At 46.1% G+C, this 25161-nt stretch overlaps 11 protein-coding genes across 11 annotated transcripts; 4 read left to right on the plus strand and 7 right to left on the minus strand.

Annotated features, from left to right (window-relative positions):
* Window positions 1–321: 321 nt before the first annotated feature.
* EYB26_007793 (uncharacterized protein) lies at window positions 322–2099 on the plus strand (the record flags this gene model as incomplete). The annotated part of the gene is made up of 2 exons (XM_054267054.1): window positions 322–680; window positions 758–2099. 2 exons carry the CDS (start codon window positions 322–324, stop codon window positions 2097–2099), a joined length of 1701 nt encoding a protein of 566 aa, XP_054123029.1.
* Window positions 2100–2411: 312 nt separating this feature from the next.
* EYB26_007794 (uncharacterized protein) lies at window positions 2412–3998 on the plus strand (the record flags this gene model as incomplete). Its single annotated transcript, XM_054267055.1, has 1 exon — window positions 2412–3998. One exon carries the CDS (start codon window positions 2412–2414, stop codon window positions 3996–3998), a length of 1587 nt encoding a protein of 528 aa, XP_054123030.1.
* A 16-nt stretch (window positions 3999–4014) lies between these two features.
* Window positions 4015–6914, minus strand: EYB26_007795 (uncharacterized protein; the record flags this gene model as incomplete). Its single annotated transcript, XM_054267056.1, has 8 exons — window positions 4015–4274; window positions 4343–4567; window positions 4646–4866; window positions 4931–5131; window positions 5186–5383; window positions 5451–5882; window positions 5948–6670; window positions 6736–6914. 8 exons carry the CDS (start codon window positions 6912–6914, stop codon window positions 4015–4017), a joined length of 2439 nt encoding a protein of 812 aa, XP_054123031.1.
* A 301-nt stretch (window positions 6915–7215) lies between these two features.
* Window positions 7216–9110, minus strand: EYB26_007796 (uncharacterized protein; the record flags this gene model as incomplete). Its single annotated transcript, XM_054267057.1, has 3 exons — window positions 7216–7676; window positions 7735–7941; window positions 8000–9110. 3 exons carry the CDS (start codon window positions 9108–9110, stop codon window positions 7216–7218), a joined length of 1779 nt encoding a protein of 592 aa, XP_054123032.1.
* A 1056-nt stretch (window positions 9111–10166) lies between these two features.
* On the plus strand, window positions 10167–11450 carry EYB26_007797 (uncharacterized protein; the record flags this gene model as incomplete). The annotated part of the gene is made up of 5 exons (XM_054267058.1): window positions 10167–10287; window positions 10362–10530; window positions 10623–10804; window positions 10874–11005; window positions 11077–11450. 5 exons carry the CDS (start codon window positions 10167–10169, stop codon window positions 11448–11450), a joined length of 978 nt encoding a protein of 325 aa, XP_054123033.1.
* A 222-nt stretch (window positions 11451–11672) lies between these two features.
* Window positions 11673–12687, plus strand: EYB26_007798 (uncharacterized protein; the record flags this gene model as incomplete). The annotated part of the gene is made up of 2 exons (XM_054267059.1): window positions 11673–12005; window positions 12145–12687. 2 exons carry the CDS (start codon window positions 11673–11675, stop codon window positions 12685–12687), a joined length of 876 nt encoding a protein of 291 aa, XP_054123034.1.
* Window positions 12688–12996: 309 nt separating this feature from the next.
* Window positions 12997–13735, minus strand: EYB26_007799 (uncharacterized protein; the record flags this gene model as incomplete). The annotated part of the gene is made up of 2 exons (XM_054267060.1): window positions 12997–13618; window positions 13677–13735. The coding sequence occupies 2 exons, from the start codon at window positions 13733–13735 to the stop codon at window positions 12997–12999; spliced, it is 681 nt and encodes a 226-aa protein (XP_054123035.1).
* Window positions 13736–14207: 472 nt separating this feature from the next.
* EYB26_007800 (uncharacterized protein) lies at window positions 14208–14816 on the minus strand (the record flags this gene model as incomplete). Its single annotated transcript, XM_054267061.1, has 1 exon — window positions 14208–14816. One exon carries the CDS (start codon window positions 14814–14816, stop codon window positions 14208–14210), a length of 609 nt encoding a protein of 202 aa, XP_054123036.1.
* A 495-nt stretch (window positions 14817–15311) lies between these two features.
* EYB26_007801 (uncharacterized protein) lies at window positions 15312–15833 on the minus strand (the record flags this gene model as incomplete). The annotated part of the gene is made up of 1 exon (XM_054267062.1): window positions 15312–15833. One exon carries the CDS (start codon window positions 15831–15833, stop codon window positions 15312–15314), a length of 522 nt encoding a protein of 173 aa, XP_054123037.1.
* Window positions 15834–16519: 686 nt separating this feature from the next.
* EYB26_007802 (uncharacterized protein) lies at window positions 16520–18332 on the minus strand (the record flags this gene model as incomplete). The annotated part of the gene is made up of 2 exons (XM_054267063.1): window positions 16520–17131; window positions 17178–18332. The coding sequence occupies 2 exons, from the start codon at window positions 18330–18332 to the stop codon at window positions 16520–16522; spliced, it is 1767 nt and encodes a 588-aa protein (XP_054123038.1).
* Window positions 18333–22691: 4359 nt separating this feature from the next.
* Window positions 22692–23015, minus strand: EYB26_007803 (uncharacterized protein; the record flags this gene model as incomplete). Its single annotated transcript, XM_054267064.1, has 1 exon — window positions 22692–23015. The coding sequence occupies one exon, from the start codon at window positions 23013–23015 to the stop codon at window positions 22692–22694; it is 324 nt and encodes a 107-aa protein (XP_054123039.1).
* Window positions 23016–25161: the final 2146 nt, after the last annotated feature.

Genomic DNA, 25161 nt, shown 5'->3' on the forward strand with positions numbered 1-25161 from the left:
ATTTCTCACAAACCATACTACAAGTAACACCGCATGAAGCCTCATTTTTTCACTGATCGTTAATAAAATACGAGGTAACAATTTGTTTCGCCATAGCAAGCTTGAAACAGGCCATGAAGTCTAACGTCCATAATGGGTTTCGGGGAGATACAAGAGTGGAACCGATGGCGCCATCTTCTGTTCCTCCGACTTGTGGTATTAGAAAGCCTATTGTGAATTGTATAAATCATTCCATGAAGGAGAAATAATATACAAAATTAGTTATGTTAATTTGACGCTGCTTGTTGAATGAGCAATTACAGAAATTGCTCTAGGTCAATCATGTCGGCGTCTTCTAAAAAACCAAACTTTCTCATCATCCTCGCGGATGACCTCGGCTTTAGTGATACAGCTCCCTATGGAGGCGAAATAGCAACGCCCAATCTCCAAAAATTGGCATCTGAAGGTCTTTGTATGACCGATTTCCATACAGCGGCATCATGTTCTCCGACTCGGGCAATGTTGCTTTCAGGAACAGATGCCCACATTGCTGGTCTCGGAGCGATGCAAGAGAGGATGAGGAAATTTCCAGAGATTTTCAAAGATAGACCTGGTTATGAAGGGTATTTGAATTTCAGAGTTGCGGCGCTTCCGGAGATATTGCAGGATAATGGATATTTGACGATGATGTCTGGGAAATGGTGAGAGAGGCTCATTACCTATTTATATAGTATGAAGTTCCCCACGAGGCTAATATCCGAGTCCTTCGAATTTCCAGGCATCTAGGTTTAACGAAAGAAGTTGCACCATGCTCAAGAGGTTTTACCAAAGTCTTTTCGACTCTACCAGGTGCCGGCAATCATTACAACCACGAACCACAACTATACGAGAAGCCCAAAGCCCTGTTCAAAGGAAACAAGGGACTCTGGATGAAAGATGACGAATTTATCGACGGCGAAACGGACCTACCCAAGGACTTTTATTCTTCCAATTTCTTTACCGACTCCCTTCTATCGTTCCTCAAAAACCGGAATGATTCCCAAAAGGAGCAACCATTCTTCTCCTATTTAGCATTTACTGCACCTCATTGGCCGCTGCAGGCGCCGCCAGAAGTAGTTGAGAAATATAGAGGGTGGTATGATGATGGTCCTTTGGCTTTACGGGATCGTCGATTGAAGAGTTTGATCGAACGTGGTCTTGTGCCTGAGGATGTGGAGCCTGCGCCCCTTCATACAATGAACACCACTCCCTGGACGGAGTTGAGCGATGAGGAGAAGAAGAAATCATCGCGCGCCATGGAAGTTTATGCTGCAATGGTGGATTTGATTGATGTCAATATCGGTCGAGTGTATGACTACCTTGAGTCTACAGGAGAGTTGGACAATACATTTATTGTATTCATGTCCGACAACGGGGCAGAAGGTAACTTGCTAGAAGCCATTCCGGTTCTCGCTGGCGCTACGCTTGACGATGTTATCAAAAAGTACTGCAATAATTCACTTGAGAATATTGGAAATCATGACTCTTTCGTCTGGTACGGACCCCAATGGGCATCGGCATCCACGGCACCGTCCAGAGGCGCAAAATCCTATACTACCGAGGGAGGAATCCGCTGCCCATGCATCGTACGCTATCCGCCAACAATGAAATATGCGCCGGGAGCAATCAGTCACAACTTCACGACCGTCATGGACATACTACCAACAGTGCTCGACTTGGCAGGGTTATCACCTCCAGGAAGCGTCTTCCGAGGTAGAGATGTGGCACCCATACGAGGCAAAAGCTGGAGACCACTACTAGAAGATAAGAGTGCCGATATTGAGATATACAACTCATCAACGGATATCGTGGGTTGGGAGCAATTGGGCATTGCAGCTGTCCGCGTTGGAAAATGGAAAGGAGTATACCTGCCTCCTCCTCGTGGGCCCGGTAAATGGGAACTATACGACATTTCCAAGGATAAAGGCGAAATCCATGATTTGGCCGATGCCTATCCGGATAAAATGGCGGAGATGATTGCTCACTATGAGACTTACTACCAGGAGTCTGGGTTGTTTGACTCGTATGAGTTGTTTCAGAGCGCATCTCGGAAAATTGGTACTAAGAAGCTCGCCTGGTAGTTAGAATACATGCCTCGCTTTATCTGCGTATAATTCTTCGAATTCGTCACAAGGACATGCAATATTCTTAAATTCTAATGCAATTTTCTGTAATTCCGTAACAGGATGCTGCGTACGGGAGGCCTCGGGGAGCTCGAGGAGCTAAGAATTGCGCAATCACGATATCGACAGGGCAGACAATTTGGATCTAAATAATACACCGAATAAAACAGAAATTCCATATTTGAGACTTCAATATTTGGATTTTATCCTCAGGCACTCAGTTCAACTTTGCTTCCCAGCCAGGTATCGGATCACAATCGTAGCTGCACGATGCGGCCCAACATCATCTTCATCATGGCCGACGACCATGCAGCCAAAGCAATCAGCTGCTACGGAGCCGACCTAAACCAAACCCCAAATCTCGATCGAATCGCGACAGAAGGGATGCGCTTCAATCATTGCTACGTAACCAATTCCATCTGTACACCAAGTCGCGCCACAATCCTCACGGGAACACACAACCACGTAAACGGGGTGCGAACGCTGGCCAGCGTGCTCGACAACCGCTTACCGAACGTAGCGAAACAGCTAAGGGTAGCTGGAGGGTATCAAACAGCTCTGGTCGGAAAATGGCATCTGGGGGAAGGCAAAGCACATGAGCCGACGGGATTCGACTATTGGAGTGTTTTGCCAGGTCAGGGCGACTATCATGATCCAAAGATGATTGAAATGGGAACCCCTGTCGCTGAACAGGGTTATGCGACGGATATCATCACGGATAAAAGCATTGAATGGATTAAGCGAAGGGATCCGTCGGGACCATTCTTTCTTATGTGTCATCATAAAGCTCCACATCGATCTTGGGAATATCATCCGAAGCATAAGGGGCTATATCAGGACGACATTAAAATACCAGATACTTTTACAGATGACTACAAGAACCGCGCACGAGCAGCGGCGGTGACCAAGATGCGTGTCGCCGATGATTTGACATACAAAGATTTGAGTCTCGTGCAACCCGAAGGAGGAAATGAAGTTGGAGAACCCCTATTCCCAGGATCCCGAGAACGCAAAATCCCCAACCCAGCGGATGTAACGGGGCTTATCCTGCTAGATCGTGAAACTGGAGCCAAGTATACCTTTGAGACTTCACAGCAGCTAGCAGAATTCAAATTTCAGAGGTATATGAAACGATACCTTCGAACAATCGCCTCTATCGACGAGAACGTCGGTCGAATGTTGGATTTCCTGGATGTCGAAGACTTAACAAACGATACCGTGGTCATTTATACCTCGGACCAGGGCTTCTTTCTAGGTGAGCACGGCTTCTTCGATAAGCGATTCATGTATGAGGAATCATTCCAGATGCCGTTCCTGATTCGCTACCCACGAGAAATACCCGCTGGAAGGGTTAACGACAAAGACATCATTTCGAATGTGGGTTTCGCACCTACTTTCTTGCATCTAGCTTCCCTTGGGGTTCCGACGTATATGCAGGGGGTTTCATTCCGGCCGTTGTTACAGGGTTGCACGCCTAGCGATTGGCAACAGGTGGCTTATCATCGGTACTGGATGCATAAAGACTGTTTCTCTAATGCGTATGCTCATTACGGGATTCGTGATCAAAGATACAAGCTCATTTACTGGTACAACGAAGGCTTGGGTTTAGAAGGAACGCAACCTGGTGGCGAGGAAAAGGAATGGGAATTGTTCGATTGTGAGGAAGATCCGTTGGAGCTCTTTAATTCTTATGATGATCCAAGATATGCGGATGTCGTACGATTGATGACCGAGAAGCTTAATCGGAAGATGCTTGAGATTGGTGATGAGCCTTTGCACATGCATGAGTTGACTACAACAGTCAATGGTATGGGCGTCAAGACGCTCAAAGATATGGTATCGACGAGGAACTACTAAAGAGTGGATTCTAATATCAGAAGAAATCGCGCAGCTCAGCAGGCTCCTCCACGTTTGTCTCCAAGTGTGAAAGGTCAAAGTTGTTCATCCACTGAAGGTCCTGGCTTGTCCACCACATATCCACCATTCCATTCTGGGCGCTCGTTATCATATCTTGAGGATTTTTGGGGGGAAAAGATTCAGAATGTGAGAAATTGTTCGGATTTTCTGCCCGCTGCCCACCATCCCAAACTGTGCCACTTTCGTTTACACAATCTGTGGCATATGCTTCTGAAGCTATTCGTACTCGCATAAGCTTCCAAGAAATATATGGTTTGTGAAATACGGGATAGGAAGATACTCACTACGGATCTGAGTCTGTGCTCCTCCTTCATTCTCTTCAAACATTCTTCGTAGCTTAATGATACAGCCCTGCGCAAATCGAACACCGAGACGGTCACATTTCTTCAGACAGTTCAAGCACTGCCACCACGCTTGTTGAAGATCTTGCAATGTCAGGTCATTGAACAAACTTCGCAAGCCGGGGCTCAGGAGAGAAAGAGCAATTATTGCGCCTATGTTGTATAAATCTGCGAAAGGGATTGTGTCGGGTTAGCTTGTTCAGAATAATGTGGAAGATCGAAGCCAATGCTCGGTCCGTGACATACGAAATGAAGCTATGAACCAGCCAGCAGGAAGTCGATCCGTTCCTAATTGCGGTTCAATTGTGTCAAGTAACCGCTGAGCTGTATGAATGCAGATTTCAACACAGCCACGGGACAGTATAATTTGCAACGGTGTGCCAGTGGAATCATGCAAGCTTGATGAGCTCTCCCTTGCGAAATCAACTAGTAATCCTCTAAAGAGGACCAACCTCCAATGTAAAAACCTTCAATGTAGTCATGATATTTTAGTAAACGAAAACTTTCGATTCTCAGGTTCATCAAACGTACTGGCATCTCAGGCTTATACGTTGACGAATAAAGCAATTCCTGTGGTGGTCTGGTATAGAGTCCTCATCAAGCAAATAGTTGGGAACTTGATCATACCACTTCCCTAGATCAGCATCTAGTTCAATTATCTCAGCGTACGGCTTTCTCGAAGCGTGGCAGCGCTCGGCTACCTTTGGTTCTTGTCTGGAGCCATAAAATAACCTAGTAAATGGTTAGCGGGAAATCATGTAAGAAAAGCAGACCCGGCATACTGACTGTCGAATTCGAGATGCAACATCGGATAAGCGAAGTGTGTGGACAAAAAATGCCACTCGAGATGGTCTATCGGGCGGTTGATTTCTGTCTTGTTCTGTAGGATCAATACTAAGATACTCATCATCGATTGCCTTTGGATGGGAGACTGTGGGTATTCCGGTTATCATAGGAGGTCTCCCATACGTCATGCTCTGAGTCCTGCAACTCAAACACTTAGCGCTCGATTCTAACATACGAGGAATCCAGGAATGGAGGTGATAAGTACCTGTCCATGATCACGCATGCATACCACACACGTCTCCGTTGCTCTCTTTCTGCTTGGCTTCCCTTATTGTTTTCAACATATAGGCCGATCGCTTGAGCAGTACGAATCGCTACCCCAACAGCAATCCATGACCGGTTCGACATGTCTGCCTCTCGAAGATAGGTCGCTTTGAGCACTAGAGCCTGAACTAATTGTAACGATTCCAACTGCATGAGATCCGGAGTCAGCAGCCTTTCTGCACGGTCGAAAAAGGCTTCCTGCGCAGTTTCGTGGTCATTAGGAGTGCCGGAACTCGTGCGCAGATACACAATGGCAAGGGCCAGGTTGAGGGTCGCTTGGAAAATCCGATCACACGGTAAGAGTTCCACCTCTAACAATGACCCGGTACGAGATGGTCTTATAGTCGGACCTTCGCTGAATAGACGGTTGTACCTGTTTTGATTCAGCACACCCCATGAATACTTTGGATTTTGTATGTGCGTGCTAGTCTCACTCACCGTTTCATAAATATTTGCTCATGGAATATCGGATTCATACTGTGTATTTCATTCCAATACTTTGCTAAGAGATGATCTGCCACGGATCGCGGAGGAAGCGACAGGTCAGCTACCGACGTGTTCATTGTCTGCAGCGGCCTTTGGAATCTGTTTGAGCGAACAGAGGTGCCGAAATGGCTGACTGTATCGTATATTTCGTTTGATCGAAGAGAATCTACTTTTCTTTTCGAGGGCCCACGAAGAGCTTCATGCACATTTTCTATAAAGCCAAAAGCACTTGAGCTTCCAACGACACGCGGGGATATTTCTTCGTATTGTTGCTCTCCATTTTCTACTTCGATAGTGGGATGTGACACATCATTTTCCCTGGTTCCATTAGCGATATATGAGAACTGCTGTTGCTGCTGCTCAGAATGTGTGGGAGATGAAAGTGGTTGCCATTCCGTTGACGACTGACGCCGACTTTCTGGCATAGCCGGTATTGATTGACTGGTCGTGTTGGAATGGGCAGTTTCTGCAACATCTGTTGGTCCTGTATTGCGACTTGGTTCCCGTGGATCATCGATTCTAGTAGACGGTGTTCTTTGTAAAAACCTCCTCTCATGCCACGTTGATAGATGCCCATTTGGCACGTTCGTATACAGATCCCCATATGCTGCATCTTGTCTAAGTCTCGAATGCGGCGAATTGACGCCAACAACATCTTGTCGACTATACGCATTCCTATTCCTTTTTTCAGTATCAATACGAGTGAAATTAATAGTTGGTGTCGGACAAAAAACACCTACCCCGAACCCAAGCTATTCTCCGCATCCGGATACACGCAACGTTGAGGATCAACATTTTTACGCCGGCAAGAGTCGCACAGAGGAGTCGCGCCATCACAACGAATTTTTCTATCCCGGCATTCCTGGCAAGCAAGTCGGGTTCTCCGCCGACGTTTCGTAGAACGATCATCTGGTTCCATATGGAAGCATGTCCTAGACGTAACAACTCAAAGAAGACAGCAACTTAGATTGTCGAACCTCCGTCAAATTACCCTCAGCAGTGTATCATTCTACCGGTCGATCTGTACGCATAATCGTTCTGTAGTAGAACTGAGCTTGTTACATACTCAATTACCAGAAGAAGCAGAAAGTTGGGTAAGTCGCGAAGCATTAACGAGATCACATCATCGCTGGCCTATCACTGGCCGCCAATGTTTACCCAACAATAGCCCTAACCCTACTTCAGCCCTAATTGAAAGCGTAGTCGGTCAAAACATCTTATCATTTTCGTCGATGTCTAGAATAAGCATTCCACCAATTGTCCCATGTCGTCTTGTATGCAGTGACATATTCAGTATCCCGAAAGTTGTGGTTCAGATGCATATCCACAAGGCAACGACCATGCAAGCCATCACTCTCCCTATCTGACATTCGTCTCCAAATACCATTATACGAGACGAAATTCCAAGCGCGTCTACAGTTCAACGGGCAACAACAGGGAGCCCAGTCGGCGAACCGAGACAGGTAAGCGTGTCGCCTAGTATCAAACTCGAAGGGCGGATGTTCATGCAGGGTGTGGAAAACATGCAGCATGTAAAGGACTGCTAGGACGAGGCCCTGAGATAGAGGAAGTAGGGCATTTGGCTTTCGATATGCTTGCGGAATAACCTTGTTCCAATATTCCTGAATAATTGCATGAGATGGTCCTGCTGTCTGGTCAAACTCTTTGATGAAATCCAGGACTGAAATCGAGTAAGCTTCAAATTGACCATTTCATGTGTCACTGAAGGTTGTACTAACAGTAAACTTTCTTGTCTTTCTCATTGCAACATTTTTTATAAATTGATCTATAGGCCCTCCATGACTCAATGGTCAAACGGTCCCAGTAACCGGTCACATTCATTTTGAGATGATGTCGGTCCAGCGCGTAAAAAGAATGCGTATCTGTGATAAGTGTACTTTGCGAGGTACGTGGAGTTATTCCTTGCGTATCAAGGTTATTGGATTCTTAACATTGAGTCAGTACCCAACCCATGTGAATGAGATAACTGGTCTTGTGGCTCACCCTGAAGGCTTCTGCGCTCACGTAGTGGAGGCGCAGTTGGAAGAGGATCTGAAGGAATCCACAGATCCAAAAATGCCTTTGTACAAGACGCTGCGGTAGCCGCTGCATATGCATGCCAAATATCATTTTTATGGCTGTCTGCATAGTCGGACACTCCCTTGATGATCACACAAGGCCGGCTATCCCACATCCCTGCCCCTTCCATTTCGAATGCAATGATTTCCTCCTCCTCTTGAACTCGCTCCTTCTGGACGAGTTGATCTCGGTGTTCGCCGGACTTTAAAACAGCATTGGTAGAAGCGATAGTGCCAAAGTGGATAGACGGCTGAGGGGCGAGGTGACCACTTTGAGTGACAGTGGCCAGTCTTATTCTACTGATCAGACAATGGTAATTGTCTGCACACCCAGTTACGGTACATGAATCTCGTAGGGCTGTATGGCAGATTGGATCGTCTTTTGTCTTGCAATTGATGCATTCGCATATGATGTCTCTGGTATAGTGTCTGTGCCGAAACGGCGTGTCAAAAAGTCTGTCCTCTGAAACACCCTTGTAATTCCATCTCCCCTGATCTTGTGACTGAATCAATTGAAGATTAGACATCATCTTATCAAGCAATGGCTCCGGTTCAGATTTTAGGTGACTCAGCATATTCCGAATATCAAGTGGAGGGTTCCCCAGAACTTCACGTCTATCAGTCCGTCTTTGATACTCTTCTGAATACTGTTTCCCATAATCAGTTTGGACGATACTATCACCGATTATCACATCACCAAGAATAGTCTCTGAGTCTTGAGTTCGATCTCGTCCTCGAAATGGAACACCAGCACATATTCCCACAAGCAAGTAGACTTTGATACCGGGATATGACTGACTCAAATCTGTCACTGAGCGCGCAGAATATTGTGTACCCTTTCCAGAAAGCTTCACCAGAACAACGTTGTGTCTGCCGATACGACCAATCTTATAGTAGTTTGCATCTCCACCGAGTTTTCCATAGTCGGCTGCGTTGTACACTTCGTCGAAGAATTTATCAATGGCTTGTTTTTCGATGTCCAAAGTGCAGACGATGCCTACGTGGAAGTCTCCTCGAGTTTGCGGTTTAGTAGTCATTCTCAAGCTGATTGGGGGCTATAGTAGAACTAGGGTTGCAGCTCTGCGAAGTGCCTTTGGCAAATCATGAATACGCCTTGAACAAATCCTCCGTATTTTGGTGCTGTGGAGACATGTAAAGTGATCTCATAAAATAAACAAGTCCGGCTTATCATCTGAAGCGTTGATAACTGCTTCGTTTGAAAAATCTGTGTCTGGGGTGCAGATACGTGCGCGGCACCAATATCAATTGACGATATAGGCTGGTGGCGCAAATTGACTCGGATACTCTCGATCAGTTATGTCCATGACGATGTTGAGCACACCTTCTACCAATCACTTCACCTCATATGGCTACTAATAGCGTACTAGTTAGAGTATTATCTCGGTGCTGACCATATTATCATATGCCACTATGCGCCCCATGCCTCTCATTTTGCAGTTAAGCCTTGAGGGGTCCGAGAATCGTACTTTGGCGGCTCAACAATCAATGCTTGACATGATCAAGCGAGCCTCGGGAGTCAGTGGCGTCCAATCAATTTTGTTTATATCTCGGCAATATTTGACTGATACGGGTGACGTTGCCATTTTTTGTCCAGGTTATTCGCATTTCATGCCAACCCGTCCTGTCCGTGTGAAGTCGATATCCCTGGTGTCTTTATTTCTCTCGATTCTTGTCTTTTTCCTCAAAGGCAAAGAAAACATGCAGCGAAAATGGTTTTAACTTATCAATCACCGCATCTTCCGATCATGGAACCAGTCAAGGACTCGAATCATCTCAGGATGTGGCGTGAACAATCACGGAAAAAGCAAACAAACTTGACTCCGACCCGCGGGACATGCATGATAAATGGCTCGTCCTTCTGCCCTAACCCTAGAATTTGATTGACTGATAAATGGCTGTGGCAGCTTCTCTCCCACTTTTCTCATTATCTTTGTTCATTTCGATCTTGTATTTTGGCAAACCTAAGCAGTCAACATCTTGACTTTAAAGAAATCATGTGAATGCATAACATGGCTTTAATAAAGGCGAAACTGTCCATCATCTTTCTTCTTCTGGAATATTCCTCCCTCGCAATGTCAGAATCATATATCGCTCCTTCATTAATCACGCCAGCTCCGGCTCCAGCCTTCAATGCGAATGTGATTGAAAAAAGAGGAGCAGCACAGACCTGCGGTTATGTCGGCGGCGACCCAAGTAAGCATATACTTTGGCGCTTTCCGGGTTTATTCCTATGCCATTGATAGCAACGGCGATCTAACCATACAAAGACTCTCCATTAGTATGCCCCGGAACGGCATCGTGTACTTTTACCAATTATTATTGGGGCTGTTGCAATGCGCTCACCTGCGACACTCCGGCGGCATGTGAGCTCGATTCGGTGCCATATTGTGGAGGAGTTGCTTTTGCGAATTGCGATTATCCTCAGATCCGCCGATGGTACGTAGACAGGCAGCTGTGTTTAAAAGTTGAAATTCAAAAGTGGACCGGGGGCATTTAATCGAACCATCGCTAACCTAGCTTTTGTTCAGCTCTACTGCATGCGTAACTTACATTCGAAGCACGAAGATTGGCGGCACGGATCTTATGACTTCATGGAATTGCGGTGCAACCGACGCAACATATTTCGTTTTGGCGACAACTACTGGAGGGGTTTCGACCGGGGGAGCCTTGACTGGAGGATTATTGACTGGAGGTGTCTCGACTTCGTCGTGTATGTTTTCCCCGTTCGAGTGCATGGAAAAAGGATGGGGTTCTGATATAGTTTGCCTGTTGGTTACAGTGAGCACTAGCGCAACTCAGGCAGCGACAGGTACGAGCTCCCCATCTTCAGCTACGGAAACCACATCCACATCTACTTCCAAGGCGACAAGTAGCTCAGCTACTGATGGATTCACATTATCACATTCCTCACGTTCGTGTCCTTTCCATGCCCTCCATAAATCGTCAGAATCTAGAATTCTAACCCATCGTTGAAACAAATAGCTACCACCTCAGTCCCCGGCACCGGCACTATATCGAACGAAACCACAAGCCCCAGTCCAACATATACACCAAACTCCCTTACTCCAGGAGCGATAGCAGGAATAACAATTGGCTCCATAGCTGGAGCCTTGATCATCTGCGCCTTCATATACTATATTTTCAATAATTTTACTCTCATCAGGAGAAATCAAGACGACAGGCAGATCACGGGTGGCGGTTATACCAGCGGTGGAATGCCCAAGCCGATATCGAATTCTGGTTTTGAGATGTCGGATAGGATGGCGGGTGGCAGCGAGTTTCATGATGATCGTACCTGGGATGGCCCGGCTGTAGATGTTAGGAGTCAGACTTCTACTACGTGGTCGCAGCGATAGAGTGAATATGTAAAGAGACCTTGATGTTCTTTTTTTTTTTGGCATGACGATGATCGTGTTGACATATGTCTCTGACGCGTGATTGGTCAATAATGCAACATTCAAGGCAAGAAATAGTGGATACTTTTGCCTTAGGTAGTATCGGAACCAATCAGGATAGACTTTTTTGTAGATATTCATCTTCGATTTTCTCTCAAAAGAGAAGCATTAACTCATTGAATCATGAACACCTCCCCAGCCAATCAGGCGCAGAACTCTACAACGTACAAAAAGGTTAAGGGGGCCCCCGACTACGATGACGCAGCTTACTGGGATACGAAGTTCATAACCGGCCAGGATGTTGGCGAGTGGCTGAATGAGGGTGATTTGCTCATTGATCGTGCCATTGCTGATCTTGAGAAACAATATTCACCGACCATTGATAACCAGGGTGTGACAAAAGATGATGGAATTTCCACACCACGCACATTGCATTTGGGACCTGGTATTTCGGCCGTTGGGAGCAAACTTTGTGAGGCTTTCGAGAGGAGGGGTTGGAAGGGATGTGATATTGTTGTATGGCTCCTGAAACCGCCTTTATACATAAATTCTGTCCATGAAATTCCTTCGTGTTGATCTCAACTCGATATTCAGCCACCCACCATAAAAGCAATAAATGCTAACGTAAACTTCCTTGATCTCTCCATCTCTCCAGAATGTGGACTTTTCCTCTGAAGCAGTACGGCTAGGCCGCGAGCGTGAAACAGAAAAGTCCAACCCAGACAGCATCATGCACTGGATCCAAGCAGATCTGTGCTCCTGGAAAGACGTATCTCAACGACTTCTCCCACTCGCCCCGTTCGATGTGCTACTTGACAAAAGTACAAGCGATGCTATTGCAACCTCAGTCCCACGGATATTCCATCGTTCGTCCATAGCAGCCGAAGCAAACGATGTTATTTGCCCAGCTCTCCGCAGCCTGTTGCAGGATGAGACGACTTTCAAAGGACGGGTTGATAGTCTCACTCTTCTACCTGTCGAATTGCTGGCGCTTCATCTTGTCCCGTTGACTAGAAAAGGTGCGATTTGGCTGGTCCTGTCCTACTCTAGTACACGATGTGATGGTTTGCCATATTTGAATATGTATTGGGAGGTCGTCTCGCGCACTCCACTAAAAGCGCCTTCTGGTCAGGCATCGTCAGCAGCTGCTATGGTGCCTGACGTGTTTCATTGGTTATATACTCTACGACGAAAATGATTATATCTGCGTGTAATAAAAGATACAGCCGAGTCCTGTAGAAATTCTATCTTGTGTATTGGCTTGGAGAAAACTACCTACTACTCTCTCACAGTTTTGAACAAGTTGTTTGCTTTTTTCAATCCGAATAATCCTCCCAAAAATTTCAACTTGCGCAAAGGATCCATCAAGTCGTCAGTGATATCCCTTCAATCCCCTTTCGATTTTTCATTCACATCTGAATCTCTGGCGTTCTCCAGATGTTGTGAGCAAATCCTCCTTAGTGTGGCATAACATACGACCAGTAGATGAGGGAGGTCTTTAGACCTCTTATTCAAGTGCCTTAATCCAAAGCTGGCAGTTCTGACCCATCCACGTCAGAATCTCGTCGAAATCCTGATGTTCAGAGCCTCCCTGATGATAAAGCGTAATCCACACCAGCATGTCATGAGAAAGCTCACCAGACTTGAGGAGAGGTTTCAAGGTCTGGATGTCCATTCGCTTACCCAGAATCAGCGCGGCGAAACGAGCACTGATGGTGGCACGGTTGGCTGACTTGGCCTCGAGAGTGTCGTATGCATCGCCCATAGAGGTGAGGGTATCAGGATTCGCGAAGATCTCCTGTACGATATTGTTGACTACTGGAGCGAGGCTCTCAATCTCGTAGCGATTCGCGAACGTCGCGAGCTCCAGATATGGTTTAATCGAAGCTCCTGTAGCGGGCTCCTTGATCTGTCCACGGACGTTGTAGAGCCATTCTGCAAATAGACGGAATGCGTCCTGAGAAAAGTGTTCGATCTCCCAGCGGAGGGCGCCCGAGTTGACAATTTCTTCGCTGGTCACATGTTCAACCTGGATCGCCTTGGGAACGCGCATTGAGATGAGTTTCTTGGGCAACCGCCAGGCGAATTTGCCGTCCAAGTACACGGAGACCATGCCCTCTGACTCCAGTCTAGTCAATGATCATTAGCCTGTTTTGGTGGTATTAGAGGATATATTGATTGACTTACTCCAATAGGTTGAAACGCATGGCCCCAGAAGGAGCTGCTGAGTCTGAGACGGCAGCCATGTTGGCATCAATTCCGTCGATTTGGTAGGGGAGGGGTGTCAGAGCATGTGATATGCGATGTGTGTAAATAGTGATGTCTTTGGGTTGTATTAGACAAGAGAAGTAGGCAATGGGTGAGTGGAATGGCGAAGGAGAAAAAGAGAGAGAGAGAGAAGAGAATTCACAAAAATAGCAGTAGGATAATCAAACTAGTGAGAGACTCCAACGCAACACCAACATGAGAACCATGTGACTGCAGGCTTTTCCCATGGAAGCAAACGCCACAAATTTTTTTGTTTTTTATCTCCATGATTTCTATTTTTCCCTCTATTATATTACATCCAATCTGAGTTCACAGTGCCCAGTGTACTTTTCTACTGAAGTGTTTCGACACCAGTTGATATCAGGACATAGAAAGTCCCCGTGTAGTCATCATTCCTCACGCTCGAATTCTCCAACCATGTTCTATTTGCCTATCAACAGCTTCCTGCCTTCACGACGATCCCTTTTCCTTCGGCTGCTTCGCTACAGCCTCTGCCTCCGCGAGTCGCAGCATCTTCTCCATTTTGTGATGTGACATTTGAGCTGCCCAATATGCTGGAGTATGTCCCATAGAATCTTTGAAAAGGGGGTTTGCCCCTGTCGCCAACAACATCTCCATAAGCCGCTCGTCATTGCGCCACGCTGCAACATGTAATATTCCCATACCTTCCCATTCGGCCTGAGATACATCCGCGCCGTAATCGAGAAGAGTCTGCAGCATCGAGTAATTTGTATCAATATCTTTATAAGTTGGTTCCACCCAAAGCTCACTGTCGCTCATCCACTTGGTAGAGTGCATCTCTATAGCGTTTTCGATCTTTTCCAAAACAGCATCTCTTCCAGCAGTCGCGACAATGAGTGGCAAATCAACATGTTGTCCAAGCCTCGCTGGTTGGATGAGAGCCTTTGGAAGCATCCTCACGGCGTCCACTCGATCAGTGTTGAATAAAACGACTAAAGTATTGAAAAACTCCATGTCCACGGCTTCGACCTTCGTCCTCAAATCAATGATCTTTTTAAGTAGGGTCGACGACGAGCGTAATGCCGCCGCTTCCAACATGTAGGGGTGGTTGATACCATCTTCAAAGACAAGATGGGGGACCGCTTCGATGAGTAAGTTGGCTATTCCTTCCGAAAGTGGATAATAGCCAGATATAGTAGGTTTTTATCTCCACTTTCATCTCCATCTTCATCTCCATATCCATTTCCATATTCACCTTCATCAAACGCTAGTCTAAGATCGCATCGCGAGATGATCGACTTCAGTATATGATATGCTCCAGCACGCACTAGGCTATGCAGAATACCACAATCTCGAAGAAATATAGGGCAAACTTCCGCTCCAGCCAAGATGAGTACTTCCATAAGCCGAAGATTCCTAGAAGATGCAGCCAGCATGAATGGCGTTGATCCTTCGCAATCTTCTTTATCGATATCGGCACCATAAGAAAGGAGTAAGGAGGCGGTATCAAGACACGGCGTAGTATGCAGAGCCGTACCACCATTGTACAGTATGCTTATGTCTGCGCCGCAATGTATAAGCATCTGGATGATTTCATCCATGCTTGGCAGCTTGGTGTAAAGGAGGAATCACGGAGCCGTAGCCCTCAATCTTACAATCAGCATCAAGCAGCAATTCCACAAATGTGCCAGCTCTCCGCTTGATTGCCAAGTTGAGCAAAGTGTCATCATTATCTGCCACGAGATCGACGTTTGCTCCGGCTTCAATTAACATGGTAAATAGGTCTTTTTTGCCTCTATCCAGAGCAATGAACAATGGGGAGGCACCCAAACCATTCCTGGCGTTGACATCTGCTCCATTCGCGACAAGCAACTTAGCTATTCCAATATCTTTTGTAAAATGCAATGCAGTCCCAAATAACTCAGCATGGAGATTTGGATCCGCGCCATGGCGCAAAAACAGCTCAACTAATTCCACATTGCCCTTCGTAACGGCGATATGCAACGGGGCTAAGGGGGTTGATGCTAGTCTCATGCTTCCTCTTCTTCTTGAGTCTGCAAGGTCCCTAAATCGGTTGATCGTTGTATCTTCTATTGAGCTCATGAAATGTCGCATGGTGTCTTCGGAGATACTTGTTGTCTCGCAAAAATTCACTCTTGCTCCCGCTTCAAGGAATAGATCACAGAAGTCATAATGTGGTTTCTCCAATGCTGAAAGCAATGGTCTATATGTCCATGAGCCTTCCCCCACATCCCAATTTCCAATAACTGTGATATTTTCTTGATCGCTGACGGAAAAAGCCATTCTCGGCGGACAACGACATTCAATATCGAATTGTATCCGACAAGATGCCTTCGATGTAGTAATTCGAAAGGAAAGTCTGGATCTTCACCGATACGCATAATATCGTTGAAGTTAAGGTAGTCCATGATCATCGTAAAGAGTTCGGGAGGCAGTCGATACAGAGACATTGTCCAAAGCGTTTGGCCTGAGCCGGTTCCCTAGCCAATCCCTCAATGAGCAGTTCAACTGTGAATTTCATATTCCATCTGCCTCTGAATAACTCCTTTTTTTGAAGGGAATAACACTCTGCTCTCCGTTATGTCTTGAATCAATCATTCGAACAGATGAACTAGTACCAGATAGATGATGGGTGGGGAAAAAAAGGGGATACAAACCGAAATCTCGCCGTATACCTCATTTGGACTAGCTCTATTTATACGGATATGTCGTCTCTTTTCGCAGCCCCCAACCTAACTTCGATAACTATGATCAGCATCTATCAATAACTATTATTGTGATCAGCCTCTGAACTTTGAGTATCTCTTCTTCCAACCGTCCATCAGCGCATGAACTTCGTCCATATCCTGTTCCGCCACAGCGTTAACAATTGCTAATCGAAGCTTTTCGTTGCCACCAGAGCCATCACTACCAGAATCACTGTCGCCACCAGAATAGCTATCAATATCAAGATCCCTATCGGTTAGGTTTGCGCCGGCGGCAAGAAGCTCTGCAACCAGCGAAGAGCCGTAATGTATTGCTGCACCGATTGGGGTTATGCCTTTTTTGTCTGCTTGATTCACGAGGGCCGGGTCATTTTCTATCAATAAGCGTGCAATGCCTTTGTGGCCTTCCTCAATCACATCCGGTAGTGGATTTGTGTCGTCGCGTTCTGAGATCTTGATATTGCAATGCGTAAGAAGCAGCCTGACCGTCGTGTATTTGCCCTCGGTAGCAGCGCTGTAAATAAAACCGCCCCAATCAATATCAGGAGATTTCCAATCTGCGCCGGCAGCCACAAGGACGTCGAACATTTCATAGTCACGTCGTATAACAGCAAGCTGCAATGGTGTCTCGCGCATCGACGTCAGCGCCGGCAACAAGAAGCAATTGAGCGATGCCGGAGTTTCGCGCTATGTGTAATGCTGTTCCATATTCATTTTGGAGAGTTACATCTACCCCGTGCATCAACAAAATTTGCGTTGCCTCTTTGTGCTCATTCAAAACAGCGATATGAAGCGAAGGATTTGATGGAGACCCCTGTAAATCACAGCCAGCGGAAGCCAGTTCGTAAATGAACTCGGGATTACCAACTTTGCATGCTAAAGCCAATACTGACAGTTTGTCTTTGTTCTGAACGTTCACATCTGCCCCGGCCGCGAGCAACCGGTAAGCAAGGTTTCTTCTGCCCGTTGCGATAGCCATGAATAATGGCGTGGATCCCGCTCCATTCAATGCATTGACCTCCGCCCCCTTCGAGATGAGAGATTGAGCAATCCTATAGTCCTTTGTCAAGTGTAGAGGTGATCCATATTTTCCTGCCGACGCGTTGGGGTTTGCGCCGTGATTTAAGAGCAAATCTACTATCTCCAAATTATCGACGATCGCAGCTAGATGAAGCGGTTCGAAGTCTGGATCACTAGGGATCCAGTAGAACTCTGCTTCGTAACGGATGAAGTGGTCAATCTCGTCCAATCCTCGCCTTCTAACGCGGGTTGGTGATGGTTTGGGCGGTTGTTTCGGTACAAGAGAGTTGACTCTTGCACCCGCTTCGATGAATAATTGACACAAATCAATACGTTCACAGACCATAGCTTCATTCAGCAGTAAGATACCTGAAGGTCCGCGTACGTCCCAAGAGCCCAAAATTTGCATGAATTTCTTGATCATCGGAATAATCGACCAGTCGTCGTCTATGACTTGGTGCAGGATTGAATACGAACTCGCCTCGGCTATGAGATGTCTTCTAAGTAAAGAGTTTACGGAAAACTCTGGATCCTGGCATAAATATAGAATGTCCCTCAAACTAAGATAGTCCATTATCATGGTGAACAGCTCGATAGGCAGTCGATAGAGATACCGGCGCACACTATCGGCCGTGGAACGATATTCAATGGCTTTGTGCTTGTACCACTTTTTGTGTCTTCTCTTCCTGTTTCTTGAGAATTTGACCATGTTGACCGGTCTTTCCCGTTGGATTTCCGCATCTCGTTCTTCTCTTTGGTTTAGCCATAAGAAGTCTGAGTAGTCCGAGTATTCTGAATATTGATCTGCGTGATCTGAGTCTGAACCTAAGTGGGATAAGCCAGCTCCATTATCTCTGTCGGTGTCCATTGTGCTTCTTTGATGATTCGAGATGTATGATGTTGCCCTGTGAGGAGCACAGCACACGATGCGGGTACCTGATGCCGCACGCGTTAAGGGGGTCTAGTTGGTTGGCCAATCATATTCGTGCCAATGGCTTCCAGGCCATACCGTTACCCTCGCTCGTTTTCTGATACGCATGATTTTCGAATGAGCGGCGAACAACCAGTGAAAGATGAAACAATATGCTGGGTTCCTGTCTTTCATGCTGTTGTCGCGTTACAAACTTGGAACTGTTAGATAATCCGGATATCCAGGAGCAGTCAAATGAGGCAGTCAATCAGAAGCTCTACATTATGGCCCCCAGATTTACCCCTCATGATAGATCACAAATTACGTCGACCATACACAAAATCAGCTCACCAGAATGTCTATAAGAACCCGGCTTTGGAACATCATGTAGACGGAGAGAGAGAGAAAAAAAACAGATACAATCTTGCTAGTCACTTCTTCCTTTCTTATACTTGTAAAATACATTCAGGGTTAGCCGGGAGTAAATCCGCCAATCCGACAGGAACCTTATTGCTGATGCTGCCCTAACCCTGACCCTAACCATCGTAAACGTCCATTGGATTTGGTTCTGTGTCACTGTCTACTAAGTTATTACTAGTAACCTACACATAACACATAACTACTCTGTATGTCTCGCGTGACTCGGCAACTAACTAATTCGACATCACTTGATCTACTTTAGACCTCTTCGGCTGCTCCTCAATAACCGCCGGATAGACGCGGTTATGCTAGGCATCCAAGCGCCAAGCCGGTTGGCCACTTCCGAAGTGGACATTGACAACTTAGTACTATTATGCCCCAACACTCTGAGAACGTTAGTTAGTTAGTGGGACGCGTATTGTATTACGTATACAGTGTGTGTATATAACTAGTTATGGGGGTCAGATTTGGCGGGTTGTAACGTGAGTTACGCCATATTAATATGTGCGTTATGTAACCCGTTGCCAAGACCCCAATAACCAAAAATTACATGGGGGTCAGATTTTTCATGTACAAATCGTACAGCGCCAAGCGGATTCTGCCTGACTTTTATTTTATTATGTAATCCTCATATAAATCTAAAACTGAGCCCTAACTAGATGACTTGCTTGGCTTCGCAGTAAATGCTACTAGTCCTGAACACCACGTAGAGGTGCAAGTCTCGTCCAGGTGTCGTACACAGGCCCTGTACGACTGGGGTGAAAAGAAAAGTTATACATACCTGGCCCGCTATTGAAGAAGAAGAAATGAATATGCAAAGACAGATGATGATGATAAAAGAAAGTATGCTTACCTTAATCGAGCTCGTACGGATTGTCCTGAGACCCATCCTCTAGGTCAAGTTCTATTGGCTCATCAATTGTATCCCCCGGCTCATCTTCAATAGCAATCAAGCGAGCATTAGGGGCAGCGTTCCACTGAATCTGGGCCTGTACACCAGGAAGATCTTATCTGGCACCTCTATTGACTATATCTTATATAGGGCATTAACTTGCCCAGTCATACCATTTGCAATTGGCGCAGCTCCCGTCCCAGCTGCCAGGAATTCGGACACACTGGGTAAATGGCCTGCTACTACGGTCGATCCGGCAATGCATACCGCAGGAAGCACTGACAAGGCCATGAGTGTAGATTAATAGGGCATTGGTGTACGACTTACGACCTGATATAATTTGGGAGGCTCGCAGACTGCCGGGAGTCCATGAGGTCGCTCTCTGCACAGGGAGTGCTTGTATGGTCTATTATATATAATTGCTGCACCAGAAATCTAGAGCCTGAGCAGGTAACTAGAGAGAGGGATTCTGACCATATAGGGCTTCAAGCTCGGCTTGGTCGATCAGATATTAGATGCCAGCTATTACTTAATTCCTCAGAGAGAGGGGAGTGCGGGGGACACGGGCGAAATCGAGTTAGTTTCGCTGCTTGTATAAGAATAGGGACTCACCTAGATGAGAATAAAAGAAGGCTATAAAACCTGAGAGGATATGTACGGTTGCGCCATTTTGTGTATAAAGAAGAAGAAAGAAGGAAAGAAAAGAAGGAGGAGAGATTTTTTGGTGTTTTGTAAACCAGGCAGGCGCTGGGGCGTTTGTCGTGGGTCAGGTGATTAGGGGGGGTTTAGATGACTGAGGCAGGCAATTATATAAATAGCTTCAAATTCCACCTAGATATAGAGATCTATACAAGATTCCTTCAAGAACTCTGCCAGCTTTGCTAATAAGCATTTCATTCTAGCCTGGGTAAGCTCTAGAGCTTCTACAGCCTTGATTATAAGGGTCCCATCCTTCGTACGAGCATATATCTCATCAATAATGATCTTCCTTCTTCCAAACATAACACGTTCCTTAGAATCAGCTCTCCATTTAGCCCTATATTATTGCTCAAGGGCCTGAACAGCTAGTTAGCTATTTAATCCTACCGTCTACTCAGCCTAGAGCTCTCGTACAGTATAGATTATATAAGAGAGTATATATAAAGGCATCTCTATTAAGAGGGCTGTAGAGATTAGCTGAGGCTACTCTAGAATAAAGTCTTTATCCTCTAGCTGATTCTTCTGATCTTAATTAATAGTTAGCTATGTTAGCTATATTAAAACTTGAGCAAGAGTATATTGCTCTAAGCCTAATTCAAGGCCATTAACTCGTACAGTGAAGGAGATCTGCCTAGATGTAAGATTATTAACTTAACTTAAGATTGTATAAAGATAATCTAGAAGTTGGAACTGATTTAAGCTTATAATCTACTGAAGATTATGCTCAGTATTAGTAATTTGATCAGCTATAACTAGTATATTCTACTGAAGCTGTATCTTATATAGAGTCTCAGTTGTACGGATAGATTGTAGAAGCTCTTTGTAACGATGCTCATTCCTAACTAGCTAGGGTAGCCTGTTGACTGAGAAACTACGTATGAGGAAGGAAAGAAGAGAAATATCCACCACCGCTCGCTAACAGCCTTTTATACGCGCACTAAAGGACTCAGCGGTGCCTAATTAGGAAACCCTGAGGACAAAGAATAACTCTTGTTACGGCTTCTCAACTAGGGCTTAGGGTTCCGTCACGGGACCGCTGAGTCCTCTGTCCGCGTATCGCCAAGTCCGTCACACTCTTAAGCAAACTGCTTAAAATCTGACTACTGGAAAAGAGGATGCTTCTATATTGAGTAAAATAGCATCTCTATCTAAAGGAATACTGTATCTTATAAAAGAACTATATAAAACTGTTGGAGAAGCTTTAAGAATCCTTGTGCTGCTAGATTATTGGTATCAACCTGTTAGCTTCTAGCTTGTACAAGAGATGGTTGAGGTGGTAGATTTAATATTAAATCTATATCCTCTGTACGAGCATCTTCTTGTTGAAACTAAATAAGCTATATATTAACCTAGGGCCAGAGGGCTCGTACGAGGCTTTCCAGTGGAGCAACTATAGCTCTAGGAAGATAATAATTCCTATGATCTCCAGGTTTAAAGCTAGCTATCGTACAAAGAAAATCTTGAGGCAATATAATAAGATAGCAGTCGCTTATAGCATCCTAATTCCAATAGCCTGCCCTGCGAATTAAATTCTCATCCACCCTCTATAATTCAGCAACTCAAGCTCCTCTAAACCGGCCAGAATGGGTCTTTCATTTGGAAGCTAAACTAATGGCTTTGAATACCCGGCTTGTCCATTCTAGCTGGATCTCGTACAAGAGAGAGGAGCTGATATTACAGCCTTTAAAGAAGTGCTAATCATACTACTATTGCCGTTGCCAGAATTAGAGAACAGACTCCTGTATAATTTCCTATTAATAGAATAGATAGAATGCTGTTTGGCTAATTATACAGAGTAAAGGCTCTTTATATTGCATTACCCCTATATATTCTGTTCGTCCGAACTGATTGGTTTTTCCATAGTGCTTCATCATAATTATAGACCAACAAGGGGTTGGTCCTTCCTCCATATAAATAGTGAATAGATCTGCAAATTGGAGGCTCCGTCGATCTTCTCCTCGAAGCAGCATGTTATGACTAAATAAGAAGTCCACACTCGTACAAAAATAGGATTCCTGGGCCTACGGTTTCCAGCCCTTTTGATCTGTCTCCTGCCAGCCTATCTAACAATATCGTACGAGGGCCCGGATATTCTCCTCGGTGTATCCATCCTGTAGGCTATTCTGGCCTCGGTCAATATATTCACTCAATTTCCGTTGATTCTCACAGAATCTATGGCTTTTGAGTAACTTAGGGATCAGATTCTGGTTTAGGGGTTCCCCAGAAACCGTACCAAGGGTCTTTTGGAACTTCCAAAGATCAACTAAAGATGCTGTATATCGCTTGATAGATGGATATCCTAGTTTTTAGGTCACTGGCTCTCCTTGCTCATCCGTACGAGCCTTCTTATAGCGAGAGCGCCGGATCGGACGGTCCACAACGCACTTATCAAGAAATAACAGCAACTTCTTCTCAGTGACACTCTCCCCATCCGCAAATCCATGCTCATGGCACCACTCTCGGTATTCCTCCTGCGGCTTGTCGTACGATTTGTTGGTTTTCTCGGCCCGCTGCCGTTGGAATTGATGTGCCAGTTCAATTGTACGTGCCTCCAATCTGGCATGATTCCTGAGGTGTCTTTGATTCTGGGCCTGTACAAGCCCGCCGGTGGTTAGGGCTTGGGATTCCATGTTTTTAAATAGATAGATGTATTGATGTATCAGATGTATACGACAAGGGGGTTGGTTGTATATGCTCGTACGAGCTAGTCATACAGCATCATGCAGGTCAGTACGCATCCGGGGCCTATCCGGCTGATCTAGGAATGACGGAATCTAACTAACTCGGGGGTTTTGATTACTGTCCGCCTTGCTGACCGCCTCCTATAGAGTTATAGTGTGGTATTGTCTGGTAATCGACCTTGGGAGAAAAGTGGACTTTTTTTTGTAACTCGTACGGTAACTAGCCAATCATCAGAGGTCAGATAACCGGGTTATTAGGGGTGGGGCCTGTAACCCGCGGCCGTAACCTGGCGTAACTTGACCTTTGCTAACTTCTATTACCACAAGTTGGAAAAAATTGGGTAACCAATCTGATTAAACGCCGTCCAGAGATTGATTCCAAATTCGCAAGGAAATATAATTATGAACGTGCCAAATGCGAAGATACAAAGATTATTCAAGAACATTTTAATCGCGTACGAGATGCTATATCTAAGTATAGGATCCTACTAGAAGATATCTACAATTTTAATGAGACTGGTTTTACTATGGGACTCTGCGCAACTATAAAGATTATTACTAGAAGCAATTAATATACTCAGCTAAAGCTTTTATAACCTAGAAATTAAGAATAGGTGACTGCAATTGAAGTAATACTCCGTAAATTCAACTAACTAGTTGGGCTATTATTATTAATCAAGTTTAAAGTCTATATAGTTAGAGCACTACAGGCTATGACAGACTCGGTTGTAGCCTTGGCTAGGTCCCGGGGCCCTTAGGGCCTCGGGGCCTCAGCCCCTAAAAGTCTCGGGCATTACACAAATCCAGGCGCTCATCTCGCCCCTATACGGCGTATTCGCCAAGGGCCTTCGGGCATGCTTATAGGCCACATGCCTATAAGGAGCCCTCATAGTCTCAAGCATAAGGGCACTTCTAGCGGCCATTAGGCCAGCTAGGGTGCCCGTCCCCCTATCCAACCCCCGTATCCTCCCCGTCTCGCAGGGCTTCCCAACCCCAATGATCACCAAGCTCAGATTCTCTAGCGGCTTGCTCCTTATCCCGGAATAGGTTGGCACTGGCTACAAATTGCAGCAGCGCCGTGGTGGCCTTGGGCTCACTAAAAAGTCGTGCCTCCGGGGCGTCCTCTGCCGCTGTAGGTAAGGGCACGCCGGCGTCAGCCAGCCCCTTATACAGTATCCTCCGGGGCCCACGTCGTCCCCGGCACTCAAAAAGAATGTGGGAAACCGTCTCTCTAAGCTCTCCGCAGGCCCTGCACTCCGGGGAGTCCCGGGTTTTGATTCGGTGCAAGTACGTGCCTATAGGGGCATGTCCTGTTTTCAACTGATAGTAACGGCTCGCTACACGTTTAGGGGCTTTGGCGGCTATCCTATCAAGTCCCCAGCCTCATGGCATCTTATAGGCTCTTCCTCGCCTATGAGCTCCTTGTACAGCGTTCTCACGAGCCCAATTCTCCACCGCAGCTCTTCGTGCCTCGGTGCAAGCACGCCTAACGTAGGCTAAGGATAAGCCCTCAAAACCAGGCCCAGCGGGCTTGCTAGCAGCGCGCTTAGCTGCTTGGTCTGCTTGCTCATTTCCTTCAACTCCATTGTGCCCAGGCACCCACTGTATCGTCACAGGACGACCGCTAAGCCTAAGCCGGGAAGCGGCCATGCGAGCCCTAAGTGCTAGGGACTGTCCAGCCCCAGGCTCCGTCGATTGGAGGCGCTTGATGGCGTTTTGGGCATCTAAAAGGACGTGGATAGGCCCTGGTAGATGCCTCTCCAGTGCCCATTCTAGTGCCGAAGCCACTCCCATGAGCTCCACGTCAAAAACTTCAAACCCAGTGCCCATAGGTAGCTCTAGGTGCTCCCACGGGGCCTCTGGTACTATCTGCAGCGCCACACCAGCGCCTGTACGTCCGTTGTTTTGCCTAGAGCCATCTGACCATAGGGTTGTCCCTAGGCGCCACTCTGCTGCTTCTATTAGGGCTTGTTCAGTGCCTAGCACCCGGATAGTGCCTAGAAAGGCCGCTGGTGCGCTTTGCACTGTCCTCTCGATTCCACCTGATGGGTCCTTTGTTAAGCGCTGAGCTAGGTGTTTAGCAAGCCTCTGGCCT

The sequence above is a fragment of the Talaromyces marneffei genome, chromosome 6 (genome assembly GCF_009556855.1).
Source record: "Talaromyces marneffei chromosome 6, complete sequence".
NCBI classification, from domain to species: Eukaryota; Fungi; Ascomycota; class Eurotiomycetes; order Eurotiales; family Trichocomaceae; genus Talaromyces; species Talaromyces marneffei.